The sequence below is a fragment of the Aphelocoma coerulescens genome, chromosome 3, assembly GCF_041296385.1.
Source record: "Aphelocoma coerulescens isolate FSJ_1873_10779 chromosome 3, UR_Acoe_1.0, whole genome shotgun sequence".
Taxonomy (NCBI): domain Eukaryota; kingdom Metazoa; phylum Chordata; class Aves; order Passeriformes; family Corvidae; genus Aphelocoma; species Aphelocoma coerulescens.
The window spans coordinates 70,616,522-70,637,598 of record NC_091016.1 but is presented as its reverse complement, the minus strand read 5'-3'; the positions used below and the strand labels follow the sequence as shown (position 1 = coordinate 70,637,598).

General features: G+C 41.5%; 1 protein-coding gene across 5 annotated transcripts in view; it reads right to left on the bottom strand.

Annotated features, from left to right (window-relative positions):
* Window positions 1–10,665, bottom strand: part of PTPRK (protein tyrosine phosphatase receptor type K) — a 389,920-nt gene extending 379,255 nt beyond the window's left edge. For 2 of the 5 annotated variants that reach the window (XM_069010805.1, XM_069010806.1), the window contains exon 1: window positions 10,295–10,628. In XM_069010805.1, the coding sequence (XP_068866906.1) occupies window positions 10,295–10,406 (112 nt within the window). In that variant the 5' untranslated portion in view covers window positions 10,407–10,628. Of the gene's footprint in view, window positions 1–10,294 lie in introns of all 5 variants that reach the window. The other 3 variants (XM_069010807.1, XM_069010808.1, XM_069010804.1) reach the window with 3 other exon arrangements.
* Between the last annotated feature and the right edge of the window lie 10,412 nt (window positions 10,666–21,077).

Here is a 21,077-nt window from a genome sequence, read left to right as displayed (position 1 = left end):
TCTGCCTAATACAGAAACTCAGTAAATTTGAGTATTTTCTTTGGCATTTGCTTCACTTGCTAATGATGGGGGTTTTTTAGGTTTAGGTTCACTATGCAAATGCTCCACGTTCAAGAGCAGTGGGGTTTTTTGTTGTTTGTTTAATCACATATTCACTTCCACTAAAAGATAATTATTCTAATTCTTTCAACTTCTTCATCATAGAAAAGGACTGGCCCATTAATTACTTAAGGTTGCTTTCAGGTGGCAAGAATAGCTGTTTAAAGAGATGGATGGCCAAAATTATTTCCCAGAAACTCAAATTATCTGGTACTTGTTTTCATTTCCATTTCCATGCTTAAGCAAACAGAGAGAGATGTTTATGCTTAGCATCTGGATACTATCACTATGCAAGCAAAGCAATCCAACAGATATTCCAGTATTCCTAGGGTCTGCAAATGTCATTATTAATCACAAATGCTACTCTTTCAGGTTCACAGCCTTGTCACATAGCCCATAAAGCTCAGACCAAGGATTTTAAAATACATGGTTTCTGTCAACCTTAAAGCAATGTACTGACTCCCCTCTTTTGAATGCTCATAAAGAACATCTGTGCAGCCTCTCTAAACGAGAGCATAATCCTGCCCTTCCAAAATGCTGGTCATTTAATGCAATTCCTAGTTCAACATTTGACAGAAACACCAATAAATCACCAAAAGAGTTGAGCATGTGGAGTATAAGCTCAAAAAACGCAGATAAGTGAGCCAGAGAGAACAATCACCACCCCCCAAAAAGCTGTTTAGTATATCCATTTCAATGCCTTTAAAACAACCTATAAACTGAGTCTGGTAGTTAGCTGCTGCTGTGCAGACAACAGGATACACAAACTGGCCAGGAACTTGCTCATCCCTGGAAAGAACTACAGACCTGGAAGCACTTCATGCCTTCAACATGACTCAGAAGGAGCTGTTAACCTACCCTACAGTACTTAACCAAATCAGCTTACAGGTATTTCAAATGAAAAGAAAAAGGGGAAAAAAAAGGGGAGAGGAAAAAAAGTGCTGGGAATAACACACCACCTAGGAATGCAACACCTTCCCGCTTATGTAAGAAGAATCAAAGCATTAAACCATTAAACTAACTTTATCAAAGGAAAAAGTCAGCCACAGTGGCTAATAACAGCATCTAAAGTCAGTAACTACTAACAGAAGTGGTTAAAAAATATTAAAAGTTAAAACAAAAACCAATTTGATTAACAACTTCTCACTTCCAGGTTTCAGCCACCTCAGTCAGAAAAAACCCCCACCTTTAAATCTTTACATGCTGTGACATTACACCCATCTATTTAGCCTGTGTCTACCAGGAAAATTATAATCCCTTTCATTACCAAGCCTCATTTCAACTGATTCAGAAATCCAAATCATTACACACCAAGGGTTTTGCTCTTACCTGGAAATTATCTTTCTGTAATTCACACTTGCATATCTACTTACATTCTTACAAGTAAGTAGAGCAAGGAGACAAAGGGTTTTCTTTGTGGTGGGGGTTGTGAATAGTTTGTTATGCTATCTGAAAGAAAAGGTAGCAAGGAAGAAAAGCCAACCCCTCAGAGATTTACAAATGCAAGAAACTTAACATAAATAGACCTTTTGCACTAAACAAGACCACACACAAAAAGTATTCATATGCTGAAGAGTTGGCCAGCCTGTGGAATGAGTTTTCAATTTCTAGTATACTCACAAATTGAGTCAGGACTGATTACTGGTAAAAACTAGCTGCAAGAAGAATATTTGTTTGGCTTTTCTGAATTGGCTAAGGAAAAGACTGAAAAGATAATTTTATTACAATTCTGCTGTGCAAGAGTGGAAAGCCGCTTTAACTGGAAATTTTCTAGCCTGAAAAGTGAACATGGAATGCACCAAACCACATTGTCGCATAAACAAAGACAGATACAGCTAACCAGTTAAGCAAAGGAGCACACAAAAAATTCATGAAAAGTCAAATTATATTTGTACTCAACTATTTATTTATACCTAACCATTCTGACTAAGGAATCTCATCTACCTTACCTCCCTTCACTTATGGCGCAAAACATTAAACTCTTCCAACAAAAAACAAGGACGGCCAAGGAGGTTAAAAAAGGGGCAGAGAGGGCTGTCACAAGTGTCTAAGGTCACCTAAAGAAAGCACTGGCCTGGGGAAGGTGGGAGGTGGATGAACCACCACAGGGGCAAGGAGTGTGAGAACAGCAGGGAAAATGATAGTCCACTTCTTATTTCAGGTATGGGGGAAGGGATTATGGAACCAATCATTCAGTAATTCCGAAACTGGACTGGCCTCTTTTGTTTATTTAACATTTTTAAACCAACACCATTATTTCCTCTGTAAAACTTATGACAAATAGAACTGAAGTTAACACAACAATGTTTTGATATGTATTGTTTACTTAAAATGCATGCAGCACTCAGACTCAAGCATACTAATTGGAGAGGTGCCTGAGAAAGTACTTCTACAATTGTAAAAATGCATTTCTTCTAAGGAATCAGAAGTTGAACAAAATATAAAACTGCCTTTATTTTTATAAGAAAGTGTCCCTTTAAAGTATTTTAAACAGAGTGATGGCAGTCAGCACTGACAACCTATCTAGTCATGAACTCAGTCACATTTCTTCAGCACTCTCATGGCTGATAAGTGCTTTCACATTTACAAAGAACAGGCAAATAGGATGACACTAGGAGAACCAAGACAATTTTGATCTTACTCTAGCCTAATATCACAGAGCTGTGATACAGATACAATGAGGTGTCAAAATATAAAATCAGAGCATTTTTCTAATTAATAACGACAGGGCGACTCTCTGCCAGGTCTTGTATTTTTATTTTTCACTGTAGTGAAGAAGACAAAAACAGCCTAAAATTTCAGAGCTTCAATAGTCTTTTTTCTTTTTTACTTAAAAACATAAATCATTTAAAAACAACAAATATCATAAACCACACCATAGGACTCACAAAGAAGCACAACCTCTATTCAGAAATAGTAATACAAAAAATAGTTCAAGAAGTCAGTTATCCAGTCAAAAATTTAACTCTGAGCAGTTTTGAATTAACTTGAATTACAGACACAATTCTTCTTCATAGTATTTTTCTCTTCTGGTAAATATTCATCAGTCATTTTTACTGTTACAGAACAAGTGTTTACACACAAAAGAAAGCATACAACTCCACCTCAAAATAAATTGAGTAACCAGTGTGCAATAATTAGAATGAACATAGCATAATTTCATTGCAACAGAACTTGGATTTAAAGTATTCAACAGTGTCTCATAAGTCAGTAGAATTAATTTCATGACACGGTAGTTGAGAAATGGCTTATTTTGCTACTCAATTAATAAATATAATCACATGTTTTTAGTAAGTGGCAACAGAAGTAAATGACTTTCTGACAAACTGAAAGGTCCAATCTTTCATACACTAGCTAACAAAAATAACCTCATATTACCTTAGTACTGGGCAAAGAATTGAACTTTTTCACAGCACCAATCCTCAAGAAATTAAATCCCTCAGATCTTTTATTGAAAATTCAAACACAACTTTCAACTACATGGCCTCCTAGTAAGAGCAGACTAAGTGGCTTGCAAATACATAGTGGGTGTGCACTATAGGTAACTTCAGCTGGGTAGTTCGCACAATTTTAAACAACTAGTTTAAACCCACCTCTAGTCAAGGCTTACCAGGAAACAGCACAAGGTAATGACCTCTCTGACCTACAAAATTAGGTGTAGAAGGATTTTATGCTCAACCAGATGATGCAGATTTGTCACCAGTGCCATTTACCACTGCCCAACTGGCTCACTCTGGCCTTTAGAAACCGTGGCCATTTTTCCTCTTCTACCCACATCCTCATCTCATGAGCAAGCCTATTTAAAAACCCCAGAGTATGGGCAAGGATAGATCATGCATGGAAAGATGTGGAAACCACAGAAACCAGCTGTAAACCAGTTCCTGCTGTGCCCCAAACTGGGTGTCACAACATCCTTTAATTCTACCCTTGTATCTAGGTGTCACCTCCATCAAGTCCCCTGTTGCTTGACATCACAATTGCTCTCTACTAAGGCACATGAATAGGCCACTCCTTGCTTATACAATTATATAATAAATGCCTTAGCTACCTATTATAACAAAAGAACACATTTAAGCCCAGTTTACTCAGAGCTGCATGTCAGAAACACTAGCATAATGCTGTCATCAGTTGGTGTGCAGTCAGCCAGAACGCAGCCTCAAACACCTTCACCCAGTCTAACCCCTCCAGCTCCAGAGGGAGCACCAGGCCTCTGTTCCCACCTCAGTCTGTGCCCTCCTGGCTCCTGCTTGTACTTCCTCGGCTGTCATGGTGAGTAGAGTGTAGATCCAGTGTGACTCAAAACAGTGCCAGGTTCACCTCACACGAGCTGCACTGCGATTACAGCTGTCAAACTGAGCCTTCCCACCATCAGCCCTCATCCTCCCATACATCAGTGAACCAATAGGGAACTAATCCCAAGACCCATCCTCCCTTCAAGGAGATTGGCATAAAGCTAAACCAAGTCACCCACAGGCCACTTGATGGCCAGACCTAGCACAGGCAAAGACCCGAGAGCTACTCGAGTGATAGAAATGCCCCCCTCTGTGGCAGCAGTAATTTAAATTAGCTTAACAGCATAGGCAGATTGCAAATGAAGCTCCAAAACTGAGCACACACTTCTGGGAGCAGCACTACAAAGGCATCTTTTCATGACCATGATAAGCTATGAGAGAAGGGATTCCATCAGCACCTGAAAACACAAGGTATATCCTAACTGACTCAGCTAACAGAACTGAAGTATTTTTTTTTTATTACACATTCAACAGGATCTGTGTTGCAAAAGGAAGAGTAGAGATTTCACCAAAACAGATGCTGGCACTCGGTCACATGCCATCTCCTGAGAGGTGAGATGACCTAGAGGTCTACCCAACAGAGATCGTACAAAGACATCATAAGGACTCAAGAGCAAGAAGCAGCACCACAGCAGTGCTGCAGATCTCTCTGCATGTTAATCCAGACACTGTCAATCTTTACATGTAAGAGGATAAACTCTTTTTAACTTACTTGTATTAACAAGAGCATCTCAAGAAAGAGAAAGAGACAAACTGCTGTGGTAAGCATTAAACTCTCCCAAACACCCAACATGATGTCACAGGTCCTTCAAGAGCCTTGCTTAAAATCTCTCCTTCCTCCAAAAGGGCTGGTTAAAGACTCTCTCCTTCCCAAGAGTTCTGCTGCCCACTGTCACAGCCACATCACAGACAATCATTTAATGCAATATCTCAGCTCTTCAGTAATGAAATAGTTCCACAGATGTTTCAGCTCACAACCAGGAGTGAGACAAATGGTCAAAAAAGCCAAGGAAATGACAGGAATGATCACACTCTAGATAGGGAACAGAACAGAAATCGTTATTAAGGGCTGTATAAACCCATTGGGCAGCTGTCTCACAGATGCTCTGAGCAATGTAGAACTGGAACAGAAAGAGAAGGCTGATAGAGGATAAAAAGAAGATATGGAATGGTAGCTTCATAGAAGATGGTTACAACTGGACTTTTCTGACTAGAAAGAACAGTTGAGATAGAGTGAAAAAACCCTGTGTAGCATGAAGAAGGTAAAATGGGATAAATTATTATTCATCTTTTAATACAAGAGCTAGGATATATGAAATACAACTAGCTATTTCAAAAAACAAAGGATCACAGCTTTTCCCATACAACTCATAGATTCCTTACCAGAAAGCAAGGCAATGCTAAAAGCAACACAGGCTGAAAATGTCATCGGGCACAATCATTTACAAAGTCCACTTACAGTACAAAATACTAACATTTTGTCACTGTGGATAGACAGGAATCAGAGGAAGTCACTCACCTTGACAAAAATCCCTCTCCCCAAGTGCCCACCATCTGAGTCTGGACTAGGTGGACCTTCTCACCTCATTGTGTGCAGATCCTCCCTCCTTGGGATTTTTAAATTTTTATTAATTATCATAACTAGATCTTAAATAAGAGCAAGACCTCTTCCTTGTTTTAAGGCGCACTGTGTACATCACTACCACACTAATCAAGCAGTATTGTGATTTCTCAGAAAAAAGGGACTAAACAGGACTTCCAGGGTCATTGCATTGTGGATGCTTTCAATTTTACATGAATCAGTTAAATTCCAATTAGAAAATTGATATCCATTGTATAAGTGTAATATGGCACTTGGAAATACAGATAGACAAGTGATCTGTGAACCAACAGTGCCGTGGAAGGAGCTGAACATATAAAGAGAAGAAAACATTTGAGAAGGAGGTGATGAAAGCGAGAAAATAATTTCACTTCCAATTTCACTCATTTTCCATATAATTTGTCAATACATTTTAACAGCTTGATGGGAAATAAAAAAGCTACTGATAAGTCTCTTATACATAGATGCCTACCTGCACCAGTGTCTCTTGTATATCTCGTATATATGCAAATTGTAGCACATTCAAGGTAAAATGTGACTGAAGAACCTTTCGCTGTTCTGGTGGCAAAGAGCTAATTTGAGTTTAATTACTTTAAAGTATTTTTAAACATTTTCAAAGAGCTCTCAGTTTCTTCTACTATATGATTACAAATAGATATGCTGGTTACAATTTTCATATTATTCTCTGTAAGTATATTTAACGGAAAAAAATGTTATTAAACAAATAATATCTTCTATTTTGTCATATCAAATTTCTGAAATAGATTCACTCCCAAAGACAGACTATAACTATTTTATCAGGGGAAGGGAAAATTATTAACTTAGAAATATTTACTCTTGCATGTTCATTTGTGACACTAACTATTTTGCATGCAAAAATCTAAAGAATAACTATTCTATTAAATTACTTGAACTCATAAAACATACAGTGCTTTTTATGCTGAAAAAACCTGTGGTCTGAAATATCACAGTTAAATAGCTTCAGGTAAGCTGATGCGCATAGAATTCTTATCCTCATATCTTTTATTTAGTAATTAAAAACCCCACACACTTGCACAGACACCATCAGAGGCAGTGCAATGCATATTTCTATCAGCTAGTTGACAAGCTGGCAACATTCTTCCAAAAATTTTTTTTAAATATTCCTTTTTTTTTTTTCAATTTTGAAAATATGCAAATTGCTAAAAATAATATTCAAAAAATATAAGTTTAAAGTGATTGAGTTGTGAAAACAAGCTGAACTTGTTCTTTATCAAACTGTAGGAGTTGCAGATGAAAGGAGGTGCTATATAAGGAATAGCTAGACTTCAACAGAGAACACACTGCCAAAACATTTTGGCCTAGATTCTGACAGGCACGCACCCAAGTTGAAGGGTCATGGAAAGCAGCGGTGTAAAGAAACAATCTACAGAGACCAGAAAACATTACACAGCGGATTATGGCTGTGTTGGGGGGAAGGGGGCGGGGGAGAAGAGCAGAGAGAAGCTGCTTGGGGTTTTGTTTGCTAGGGTTTTTTTTCATTTGAAATGTGGGGAGAAAAACAAAAGATACAATGTCTCGATTATGCACAAAGGGGGCGGAGAAGACATACACAATTTCTAAGACAGCAACAAATTACAAAATGTATCTTGTTCTTTTTCTTAAGTTGCTGCTGCTCCTTCTCATTTGCTTTCATGGAATATGTTAGGAGGAAGAACAGACGGCAAATTATCACACACAGTTCCCAAAGAAGGCCAACTTTCAAAAAATTCATACTCTGTAATTTGATTAGACCCTTAATAAACACGTCAAAGTTTTTATGAAGAATTCTGGATCTTGCTATCGTTCATGCTCAGGAGTAGTACAGAGCATCATAAAAAGGAAATAAAAATCAAATTGCAATGAGAGAGAGATTTGTGAAAGGTCCAGACTGACTTAATACCTTCATTAATGACAAAGGAAAATTAACAGTTTTCAATTCTTGCAGCTCAGACAAGAAGAATACTAATAAAAAGGGAGCTAAGAATCAGCTAGGTTTAGTTTAACTTGGAAAAGTACAGGCTGTTATATTACGGTGAGGATGGTGGAAGGCAGTCAACGAAAGATGATTGTAAAACAGTACCTATGTTGAACAATGGAGATGACTAGGTATAAAACAGATGCTCCAGTGTGCGCCAGAGAAACTTCTCATTGTAAGCTACAGAAAGGCTCTCACTAGAACAGACGTATGAACCCAAACCTTTGTGTGCATGCACTAACACCAGGATAAAGAAGTCTCATCAACAGAATCACAAACACACACACTCCAGGGACTGACTTAGAATACCGAAACAAAGTTTGTGGCAGTTATCAAATTCTGTAGGGCATAGCTCTACTTGTGGATATCAAATGCATTTAATAAGAGCCCAAGAACCATACCTTAAACTGAGTACAATGATAGAACCAGCTACTAACAACCCTATTTTGCTAAACCTTCAAAAGAGTCTGAGTGGCTCAATACATCAGTATTCTTGATTCTTGGCAGTAAGTCTCTAGCTACTGACATGCTATACACACACACACACAAAAAATTAATCTTGTGTTTCCTAGATACAATTGTTCAACTCCATGACAAGCTTCACCTACTCTGGTCAGAAGGATACTGAACATTCTTTTCCACTTACCTAACACATACCCTACAGTACCAACCCGACTCCTTGAACTTGCAATTCCAAAATGGGCTGCATGCCGCATTTTTAGCATAAAATATCACAGACCATATAAGCATATAAGTTATCAGAACTTCCTACTCTCCTTACACCAGTGAACAAGCTTATAAAAAAATCTTTACATAAGTGTTACCTTTGGTGTTAACATTAGTCTGATGAGTTAAGAGTAGAGCAAAATCACTGGTCTGACTTAACTATGGTTTTGAATGAAAAGATATTACACTTGGGAATGTTTTATTTTAGCTGTTTCTACAACATACCAGCTGTGTATATGGTACATTTCCCTTCCCGGGTAAAGGGCTCGTAGGCGCTTACGTAATTTTACAATTCTGACACAGAGACATTAAATTATACACACCAAAGTCAGACACACAAGGATGGATATAATCTGTTCAGACCAGCACTGCTTCAGCGTATTTCTTAATCGATGACATTTCAAATGTCTCAATTAAAAACTAATTTATAGGAGGACCAGGAGGAAAAGAAGAAAAGCCCCTTTAAAGTCACATCACACATCAGTCCTTTAAAGTCTCAAGAGTGTAGATACTTTTATTAACGGCAGTTTTTAAATCAGTAGCCTATGATAAAGACCTCAAATGCCTGTCCAACTGATGCACCCGATGCAATCGCAAGTACTATTCAAAAGAAAGGGGGGGAGGGAAGAAAGCAAAACAAGAGCCTTAAATCTCTTTCAGCCAGTCCTTGGCGTAACACTTCACGCCGCGGAAAATAAGAACACGTTCACGATAAAGCTTCACCACAAGCAAACGAAGGGTGCTTCATAAACTGTAGCGGAGCAGGTGGGGGTGACGGTCCGGCACAAGAGTCCCCAGTGCCTCGCATCGCTCCGGCTCAGCACGGGAGATGCTGCCCCCTTTTCCCGGAGCGGCCGCTCCAGCCCCGGACTCACTGCCCCGAGGCTCCCCCGGGGCCAACAACTCACCACCGCGCCGGCCGCAGCTCCCACCGCCCGGCCCCGCGGGCTTTAATTCCGCAAAACCCCGTGGCGTTGGGCGGCCGGGGAGGAAGGGGCAAGAAATTCGCATCTTTCACACAAAACAGACGCCGACCCTATCGGTGCTTTCCGTCCCGTTTCTCACTCCCCACTCTTTTTTTTAGTGTGGGGAGGGGGGATCCCGGTGGCCCCCGTGTCTCCCCGCCCCACGCCTCGGGGCGAGGGGAGCGGCCGGGCTGCGCCCTCCGCGCCGGGCAGGGAAACGCCGGGAAAAGTTTGAGCGGGGGAAGGGGCGACAACAGCTCCAGCCCCGCCGGCACCTGGGAGGCTGGCCGGGGGAGAGAAGGAGGAGGAGGTGAGGAAAGGGAGTTTGTGAGGCGCCCGAAGCCCGCGCTCGCCCGCCCCTGCGAACCCCGCACCGGCAGCCTGCGCACACGCGTGGGTCGCCCAACGCGCCCCGCAGAGCGGAGGCGGTGGGGGTGTGGGGCAGCCCCTCTGCAGCCCCACCGCCGGTCCTCGGGGCGGGAGCCAGGTCCCGGAGCAGTGCGACCCTTCCCAACCCTCTCCCCTTCCTTCCCCTCCCTTTCCCGGCAGGCAGTCCGGGCACGACACGACCCCGGCGCGCCGCCCGCCCTTACCTGGGCGCCGAGCAAGAACTCACCTGCCGAGAGCTGGGCCCGGGCCGCCCCGAGCAGGGCGGGCGAGCTGCCGGCCAGCAGGGCGAGCGCCGCCAGCAGCGGCAGGGAGGCGGCGGCGCCGGCCCCCCTGCCCATGCCGACTTGCGGAGAAGTTTCTGAAAGAGGCCGGGGCTGCCCCGGCCCGCGGCGGCGGGCGGAGCGCAGCTCGACCGCCCCTCTCGCCGCGGCGCCTCGCCAGGAGACCCCCGCGCCGAGGGGCGCCCGCTGGCCCTGGGGCCGCCCGCTGGGGCAGCCGTCTGCGGCGCGACGAACGCGGCGGCGGTGGCACCGATTCCCCTCGTACTCCGGAGTTACTTTGCTGCTGGGCGAGTGGGGCGGGAGGGAGGAGCCGAGCGCTCACGTCCAACCCCCGCTCCCCGGCACTTGGCACGGGGAATGTGGGACTCCGGCCCGCAGCCCGGCGCGGGCGCAGCGGCGCCCGGCAGCGCCTCCTGCTGCAGGCGCGGGGGCAGCACCGGCTCGGATCGGCGCTGCCCGGATCGGCTCCGCTCCGCTCGGATCGGCTCCGCTCCGCTCGGATCGGCTCTCCCTGGCGCGGCTCGGCTCGGCTGGCTCGGCTCTTCTCCGCCCTCTCCGGCACGGCCCAGCCCGGCTCGGTGCGGCTCCGCTCGGCTCGGCTCGGCTCAGCACGGCACAGGAGCTGCTACAGGCGGCTGTGCGAGCCCCCCGCTCTCAACCTCCAGCCTGAGGGGAACCTGCCGCTTCTGGAGGAGAAGGAGGAGAGGGGCGGAAGGGAGAGAGCGCCGGCTGAGCTGGCGGGGCGGGAGGTCGGGGCAGGGAGCGCGGCCGGGGGCGGCGGGTCTCGGGCGCTGGTTGCGGGGGAAAGTCCCCGCGCCTCGGGTGGGATCTGTTGGCTCATCCCGCTCTTGGAAACGCGGTATAGATCGGGCGGCGAGCGTGGTATTATCAGCACGCATCAAACAGCCTGGCTGTATCCTCGAGTCAGAATTCGTGTTTTTGCTTTCTTTGGCAACACTTGTCTGGCTCCTAACGCCAGTAAAGGCTCGTTGTTCGCAATTGGAATGGTAATAAACAGTATTGCCATTATCCTATCATTTCCACGTGTGATCACTATCTGACCTTTCAGACAGGTCTGTGTGCAGCTGTGCGACTCTGACACTCGGGGTTGCGACAAAGGATACTCTCTCCTGATCCAGACCCCAGGAAGGTATGCCCTATAATAAAGGCCTCATTCTCTGTTTCTAAAAGCACTGCAGGTACTTACACTGCCAGAGCTTAGTACTCCAAAAATCATTTGGAATAACAGATAAAGTCACCAGTGCTGGAATTTATGTTTAAATAAACATAATTTACTCCAATTATTTTAACTTATTTTTTATTAGATTATCTTTTTTGTGTGGCAATTTGTAATTAGAGATGTTGTATAATGATTACAACTGAACCTGAAACCACTGGAAACTCACAGGTTTTATTGCAAATTCGAAATTCAATACAGGTTCATCAAAGGTTTGCTGTGATTCAAAATCCTTTCCAGCCGTTGTCTGGCAATTGATAGGTTTGCCTTTAAGCCCCACAAGCCCTCAGGTTTTCACAGAAAAAAAAAAAAAAGTGAACCACAACGTGTTAAACAAAATACTGTGTAGTTCACACACGCCCAACACTAAAAAAACTCTACACCTGGAAAACCCTGTCCTTCATCTGGGTGGAGCGGCTGAAAATCAGATTGCATGCTTACCATGAACTATAAAATGATGTGCTTCAGTGAACACTGGCTCTTTGTTCAAACTTCAAGAAGAATGGGAGCTGTGTGAGATGATCTCATGACACCCAGTATTTCAGGAAGGATGGGCCACGTACCAGATGGGAAATTGTTCTGAGGAAGGTGAACAAAAAAAGTGTGCCAGCCCAGCTTCTGATGCCTGGGGATACATCACCATTTCTGTTAATGAAAAAGATGTATCAAGTCATATTGGTGTGAGGGAGTATGTGGGTATCTGATGCCTGCCTTCATGCTGGGAGCTATGCAACTAACGCTGTAAAAGTGACTTCAAGCCAAATAACTCGTGAGTTGTTGGGGAGGGCAGAGGAGAGGAAGACTAATGTTTCCTTCCCTTTTACCTCCATGACAGGCTTGCAGCTATCTCCAGTGGTCAGCACTGCAGATTGTCTGGAGTGGGAGAGGTGGTTAGGTGATGGTGAACGTGCAGCTCCAGGTTGCTGCTTATTTCATTGCTCTGAGGTGATAGATCCTACTGATGGTGAACAATCATCTGGGCTTTATCCAGATAGCTTACATATGTTCCAGTAGGAGTCCCCTGAGATTTCATCCTTTCCCACTATTCCATTGCTATTAAAAATCAACAAAAATGATTTTGATTGCTATTCTTTCTGTGACTAGTGAGTTCAAGCTTGAGAAGTAGAGGTGAGGTGTGCATACAATTCCACTTTTTCCTCTGTGTGTCTGCATCTGTTGAACTATTATGTGTAGTTTGCTCTATGTGTCCTTCTACCATACTTAGCATCCTGACAAATACTTACATTTCCGGTTTGAGGTATTTTTTATGCTATATGACAGGAATGGATTTATTTTTCTCCAGCTTTTACATTTTTAGAGCTCTAAATGTTTCATCCATTTTTGTGTTTTCAGTTAAGAGCAAGCAAATCTATATTACCTGTTGCAGGTCTTTTTAAAAGTGTCTGAGCTAACAACTTGTATACTAAATGCGAGTTTAATGTAATAGCAGAAAAATGGAGACACCCCACAGTAACACCCTTCCCTCCAGCCCGAGGGCTATTTGGAACTTAAGGAAGGTACAGTCTTTATCTTAATAATTACAACACCTAAATAAAGTGTCAAATAAATCTGTCAGTTTCAAGAAACTGGTTCTGAAACTCTACTAAATGCCTGTACCCTCTTTGCATTCCTGCTTAAAACTTTCCCATTATATTTCTGGGTGTTGCTAAGCCCACCATAACATATTTTTTAACACAGGCTATCACTTAATTTTATCTATAATGACTGACAGATGTCTAGCACAATATATCATGTCTAGCAAAATATCTTAAATTAGCAATACTCCAGTGCTCTAAGATAGAATCCACATCTAACATGGTATGTTCCTATGATATTTGAACAGTAAGTAAAGTCTAGATATCATATAGTAAATTACATATTCTGAACCAGGAAAAATATTTCCCTCTTCCTTCTTTTTTTTTTTAAGAAACCTTTAACCATTCTCCTAGAGCACAAGGGGATTTGGAGAGATTTAAATGAAATTTTTCAAAAAAAAAGATAGTCAAGTATTCTCATTATCCTGCTGCTCCCATCCAACTTTCCACCCCTCTGCACATTTGCTTCCTTTGAGAAAATCTGCTCATTTATTTTGTGAGCCTTAGCAAGATCCAAGGCCTTGAAGTTCCAGCTCTTCGAGGTTAGAGATCCTAAAGAATATTGAGAATTCTATTGATTGAGGTTTCCTTATCCAACAATACCAGTGGCAGGGGTTTCATTGTATTTTGACTTCTGAAAAGAATACCTCTATGAAATATACTTCAAATTTCAATTACATGTGTTATTTTAATGCCTAGTACTCACAGAGACTTTTTGAGAGCATGCTAATTTCACAGAGAATCTGCAGCCAACACTCTTGTTTTAAGAAACCATGAACACATGGACTGAAGAGGAAGAGACAATGCTGAGAGTCTTACTGATGCCTTTCAACAGCTTTCCCTCATACAGCTGCTTTTTGGAAGCAAATGTGGGGCAGTCAGAAGCTCTGAAAAGGATGGGGATTCACTGATGTATATCATGTGTGCACAGGTGGACCTGGATAATAACTTCCAAATATGAGCATCCCACATTCACTGAGATACTTGTGGTTCATGGTGAGACCAGGACATGCAAGAGGTGAACTGCCCGGTGACAGAATATCTGCAGCTCTTGCTCACGTTCTGCAGCCCCCTGTCATCAAAGCTAGTGACAGGCTTGCGTGGCTACAGAGATTACTGTGTGGCATTTTGTTCGGTCAAAGGGTGGACACTGTGATTTTGGAAGTCTTTTTCAACCTTAACAATTTTATTATTCTATTCTATCATCCTATAATTTCCCATCCTGAGCCTCCCATTCTCACTTGACCACCATTCTCAGCAATGTCCACCTTTCAGGGTAGAACTTTCCACCATCTATCCAGAGATGGGATATTACTTGGGTCTGCTTGTCATTTCTGCAGTTTTGATAAAATAGCCTGTGATTTTTTAAAAAGAGCACATTTCCTGTTATTAACCAAATACTGTCTATTTTTTCTTTCAGCAGACAAAATAGTTGACAATTGAAATATAGCATGGGAATAGCCTTCAAGAAGGAGTGAGGCATGGCCTTGTTCTGAAATAAATTTTTTTACTGAATTTCATCTCTTCAAAATTACATTGTACTCTGCATTCCTCATGCTGAGATCCAGCCCAGAAAGAAACTGGTCCCTGAGTTTATCTAAATATCAAAGAAACAGTTCTGTAAAAGTCTCTGTTTTAATAGGGTCTTGTTCTATAAGGCACTCTTCGGGTAAAGCAGGGGACACTGAGAGCTGGTCTCTGGGAGACAGCTAATAGATGAAACTCAGAATAACTGAGTGATTCATTGATTGCTGATTTTGAAGGCATTAAATTCCTCAGAACTGCTTGGTTTGAACAAGTTCTTGCAACACATTTTCTGTATGTATGTGTTTAAGCAAATGCATCTTTCCACATTACCTACAAGCCTTTTACCAGTCGACTTCTATCCCCATGCCACTCATCACAGCTTCATGCTCATACTCCTCATTAGAAACATAGGAGGAAACATTATTTTGTGCCATTGGGGAAGACACCAAAAAGACTTTTAAAGTTTCTGAGGACTTGCAAAAGTACATTTCATTGCTGTACTGACTGGCCAATTTTTTTTTTTAGATTGTTGTATCTGTACCTGCACCTGCTGCTTGCAGTGGTTTGAAAGCAGGTACAGCTTTAAAGTCCACAGCACTAAAGCTGAGCTTGAACTCAGTTGAAGGTGTTTGCTCAGGTTTTGGAACAACTCCAAAAAGACACTCAATGTGCTCTGCAAAGATTCGTGAGAAACTGTGAAGAAAAACGGACAGATGGCCTTAGAGCATTTGTTGCCACTGAAGTGCAGTAGGCAAAGAGATCCAACAGTAGAGAATAGTTGAGTTGGATGAGGTCTTGCAGGTGTTAATGTGATGCAGTGAAAACAAAAAGCTGATAGAAAAATTAATATAAAAGGAAAATATATAGATGGGTTTTCTAGAGTTACCACTTTAGCAGCAGCTTTTAGGGCTAAATAGTTGTCTGCGATCAGGAGGATAAATCACACAGTATTGCTTCTGCTTCCTTATTAGGAAAACCTGCATATACTTGTGGCTTAATTGAGTAAACATGAACATTTAAAATTCAGTGAGTAAAATGTTTGTAAAAAGTTAACGGGTGAAAGAAACGAACTTAAAATCAACATGATGCGAAAATAAAGTTACACTTTTCCTCCACCTTTAACCCAGGCTTAGCATGTTGTGATTAGCAGAAGCAACATGGAGATATTTTGTACATATAAAGAAGTGCAGAACTGGGTAATTTTGTCTTGAGAACCTGTAAAGAGCATGCAGTTTGTGAATTGTCAAGTGATAGGCCTTGAAACACTTAAATACTATTTTGGGGGTGCTGGTGGATGAGAGGCTGTACATAACCCAGCAACATGCACTCAGCCCAGAAAGCCAAGTGTAGCCTGGGCTGCATCCAAAACAGCATGGCCAGCAGGGCAAAGGAGGGGATTTGCCCCTCTGCTCCACTCCTGTGAAACCTGCAGTGCTGCATCCAGCTCCAGATCTCCAGCACAGAAAGGACATGGACCTGTTGGAGTCCATGGAAGTCACCAAGTCCAGAGGAAGTCACCAAGTTGCTTAGAGGGTTGAAGAACTCTCCTATGAGGACAAGCTAAAAAAATTGTGTTTGGTCAGCCTGGAAAAGAGAAGGCTTTGGACTGACCTAATTGTGGCCTTCCATTACTAGAGGAGAGTACACATGAAAGATGAAGAGAGACTTATTACAAGAACGTGTAGTGACAGGACAGGGGGAATGGCTTTAAATTGAAGGAAAGTAGGTTTAGATTAGATACTAGGAAGAAATTCTTTACTGTGATGGTGATGAGGCACTGGAACTGGTCATCCAGAGAAACTGTGGATGACCCATCCCTGGAAGTGTTCAAGACCAGGTTGGATGGGGCCCTGATCAACCTGGTCTAGTGAACGGCATCCCTGCCTGGGGGAGGGTGGTTGGAACTGGATGATCTTGAAGATCCTTTCTATGATTCTATGATATCTCTTTTTCTAGGCTTTTTTTTTCCTAAAGTTTAAAAGATTCAGAGGTTGCAGAGGAGACATCTCATAGAAAAGATACATCTGAAATGCATTTGCAAATGTCAAACCATGGGCCCCTTTACTGACAAAATTCCAACAACTTCATTTGAATGGTGTGATTTATCTAGGGGTAGTAATGACATGCAAGTCATCCGTAGCCTCAAGACCTCTCACAGTGCTGCTATGTCCAGTTGTGCTACATCCAGTGATTAGTTTATTAGGGGGGCTTGAAGGCAAATTAATTATTTAGAAGTACAATAGATTGAGAATTCAGTCTTCCTTCCCTTAACAGATATACTGTTCTTGAGATTACCATTAGATCCTCAACAGCACATATTGTAGGACCCTTATCTGAAAGAAGACCTATATCAGAAAACTTTGAAGTGAAATAAGTAAAGCTTATCAATCACAAATGACTTTTAAGTAATGCAGAACTCAGTAGTGTTGAGCATGTCTGATGGGATAGGTAGGGAATTTGTTTGGCTTATCCAGGCATAAATGTCCTATGTAGATTACTGTAAAACCTGTTACCAAAATGAAAGAAAACTAGGCTTGACTTTTAGGAGAAAAATTAGTCCCCCTGTAATAACTGTTGGTGTTACAGTGGTGTGTTCCAAACTTCCATGAGATCCAAATTTTTGTTTCCACATCTTCCTGTTAATTGGAAATTGATACATATGAGGGTGTTGAGAAGTCTGCCTGAATATAAAATGGTCTAAAGAAAACAACCCTGAGCATAAACAACCATGAATAAGTGGCAATATAAAAAATATTAGCCAGTGCTCTGGCACATTTACCCATTATAAAGGAATGTATTCAGGTTCTTGCTGTTACCCAAAAGATGGCTATGATTTGAATAAGAAAGAGACTGAAGGAGCCCAGTATATGATTCAACCTTACCCTCACAAATTTTAATGATAGCCAGAAATAAGAATTGGAATCTGCAATCACTCAGTCTGTACTCAAGGGAACAGGAATATGATTAAAGATATTTAAAGTCCAGGACTATACTCACATTTATTTTTGCAATCTCACTGCCTTCCAACTGAAAGCTAAACTGGGTCCCAGCTATGTGCACTTCATATCTGTGGCTACACTGCTGATCAGTGACAGCCCACTAGAAAAGGAAAGTTCATACCTGGTAGAGGTTTTCTGATATTACCTGCAGGGAAAAGGAGACCTGGGAAGGGAAAGATGCTAAACAAAAACTAGCCCTCTTTTCTTCAGGCTATGATGTAAGTTTGTCAGCTGGGGTAGGGATATACGACCTCTCAAAGAAGGAGGAATAGATATTGAATTATTTCTTCATCTCATATAAACCTGAGGAAATGCTAATGCTCGGAAAATACTTTTGCAGAAGGGATTGCCAAAAAATCATGGTTGCCATCTTGTCTATAGTTTTAGGAAGATTTCATCCCCAAGGGAAATTAATCAAGCCACATTAATACATACTCAGCAGACTCACAAGTCATAACTGACATCTGGCATAGTGATTGCTCATGTCACTCCACAAAAGCTTTCTCTATTAGAATAGTCTTTCATAAGTCTGCTACCAAACTTCTCTTCAAAAGTGGAAAGTCTCATCAGATAAATCTCACAAACTCATAAAGACTTTGTCTCTGGGGTCTGACAGCTATTTTCTGGTTGTTCTTAGAATATTACTACCTCACTTTTGTGTACTTTAACTCCAAGATTTCAGATCTCTACCATAAAGCCCTGAGTTTCCACTTTTATGCCTTCATTTTAGAGATGAAGTTTTCAATTCTCAGTTTTTAAAATAAGCTACTAAAATGGAAAAGGCTATCTACTCCAAGAATAGATGTGTATATATTTTATCCAAAATAGGCTACCTTCTGCCCAAAGAGTTTATCGGCAGTTGAATTACCATACTCTCTCTTTGCTGGATGGAAGGTGACTCACTCTGAATTACTGTATGTCAGGAGGTTGAAGCTGTGTGTAAAGTTGTTCTATTCTTCTCTCTCTCTCTCTTTTTTTTTTTTTTTTTAGTTCTAAATTTAAAACTTACATTTCTTATATCCAGCTTTAGTTGTGTAATACCTGGAAGATTTCTCCCTTCTCTAGAACAACTTTATAGGAACAAATCAGAGAAGTTGGAGAGAAAAACATTGAGGAAGACAGTGCTACCTGAAACAGGATACTGTAATACATTTAATAATAATTTTATTTGAGTCTGGAGAGTGTTGAAAAGTGAAAACTTTGTAGAACAGAAAGTGGGGTTTACCTAGAAGTTTGTCATAGAATTTGTTGTGTTCTAAAAAAAAGGTTCATTCGGGCATTTCTGTGAGAGCACTATTTTACCTGGTCCAATTGATTATTTTAGTTTTAAAAATGTACTTCCACTGGATTCTGAACTCTCTTCCTTTCAATGAAGATCAAAGGAAAATTACTTTTCACTTTATGTAGAACAATCTGGCAGATTTTATAATGAACTTGGATGCTTTTTTTCCTGTCTGTGCTGGGATGATTATTTATTATCACAGCTTTCACTTACTCAGCTGAGTTGTATTACTGTCCATTTTATCTCAACAATGACAGACTAGAGGACAGTAGAACAGTTCAAGAATACCTATGGCAAGTGCCATGTCAACCTTCATCCTCTGTGACAAATATACTGTATTACATTACCATCCTTTTATGTGCTGTAAATAAGCCCACATCCTTTGTTTTACCTAACTCCTTGCAGAAGTCCTTTCCCTTGAAAAAACCACAGTCAGGTTCTCAGCAATATTTGCAGATTGAAATGTGCTTGTGGATCTTCCTTTGGCCTACACAAAAGTCATTTCTCCAGTACATTTTACTGTTGCACTCTGCATTATCCCATCCTGTTCTCGAGCTGCCATCTCTTCTAGGCAGGGACATTTAGGATACAAACAGGAATCTTACATCTTTACAGTACTGATGGCAGAAGTAACATTGGTACAGATTGCAAGGGGGTGTTTCTGTATGAAGGATTGGCCGTTTTTCACCCTCTTGGGGTTTGGGTGGTTTACTATCTTCCTAGCTCAAAACCGGTCTGGGAGACCTGAGGGAATCTGTAGTATCTCAGCCTGGTTTTCTCCACATTCTAGTCTATTCGTCCCCCCTTTTGGCTGCTCATACTCCAAAGAAGTAGTCTGTTAGTCTCAGACACCTCAAAGGAGGTATTATGAATGGATCTGAGCCCCAAAAAATGTTTCATAGTAACTTCTAGTGGACCTCATCTTCAGGTTTTCTCAGTCAGGAATATCTCAGCCTCCAGGAAATGACATAATACCTTTAAGATCCTGTTTACAATAGTTTGGCATGTTTCTCTCATTTGGTGTACCAGTGAGAAGAGGTAGCTAGTTGTTTACTGTTTTTCCAGTGCCCACCTGAGTGCCAGCACTTAATGACTACTCACCATGTGGCACCACTATAATCATAGCACTAGTTATAACACCACTAAGACAACAATATCATTAAATCATTTTCCCAGAGGAGATAATAGACAATGATAAAATGAAAAAAGAAAACTATAAATATAAATTATTTTAGTCTTGGAGAAAATCACTTGCTTATTCAGTAGGAAGAAAAAATCAATTATCAGAAACCCTTCAGTTCCTAAGAAGGAAGGGTTAAGATTCCCATGAACTCCATCTAACTACAGGTTTTACTTGGACAAAATATAAATTCAGAGAGAAACTGTCCTTGCACAGCTGAAATGCCCTTTCTGCTGTTTCCTTTCCCACTGGAGTAATTAGCTATGGTAGCAGTTCAAAAGTGGTTGCCTGGCATTTAGGATTAGAATTGTTAATTCCAGAGTGCTAAATATTTCACTTATTAAGGAGTATAGTCTGCTTAAAATCTCACTTCTGCCTACATTTTTGCATTTGAGGTTACAAGTAACATCTACAAGTATAAAGATTAGAGAATATGTTCCCTTTATTTTTCAATGCACTCAGATGATGCATTTTGTAGCACTTCAGGTCTGGTTATTTGGTTGTTACATAATCAATGAGAGCTCTGTCCAGCAACAGAGGTTCTCCACGTGGTACTGTGAACAGTCCCACTGAAACCAGAGCCTCCTTTATCATGCCTTATGATAATAGTTTGCTAGACTGGGCCAGATGTCATAACCCTCTGCCCTGCCTCCCTGCTTTCCCCTGCACCCTTCCTAAGGGCATTTTCAAAATACACCGAGAGAAAAATATATATTAAATCACTCAAAATGGGAAAAATTGTTGAGATTTCAAAATTTAGCTTTTAAGGCCAATAGAATGGATCATTTGTGTGCTTTATGTGTAAGAGTATCAGTAGTGGTGTCATCCAATGATACCCTCTTTTAAATGACCACACTTGTGTTCAGCTAAATTAAAGGCCTGAAGAAGCATTCAGTCTTTATTTTTCA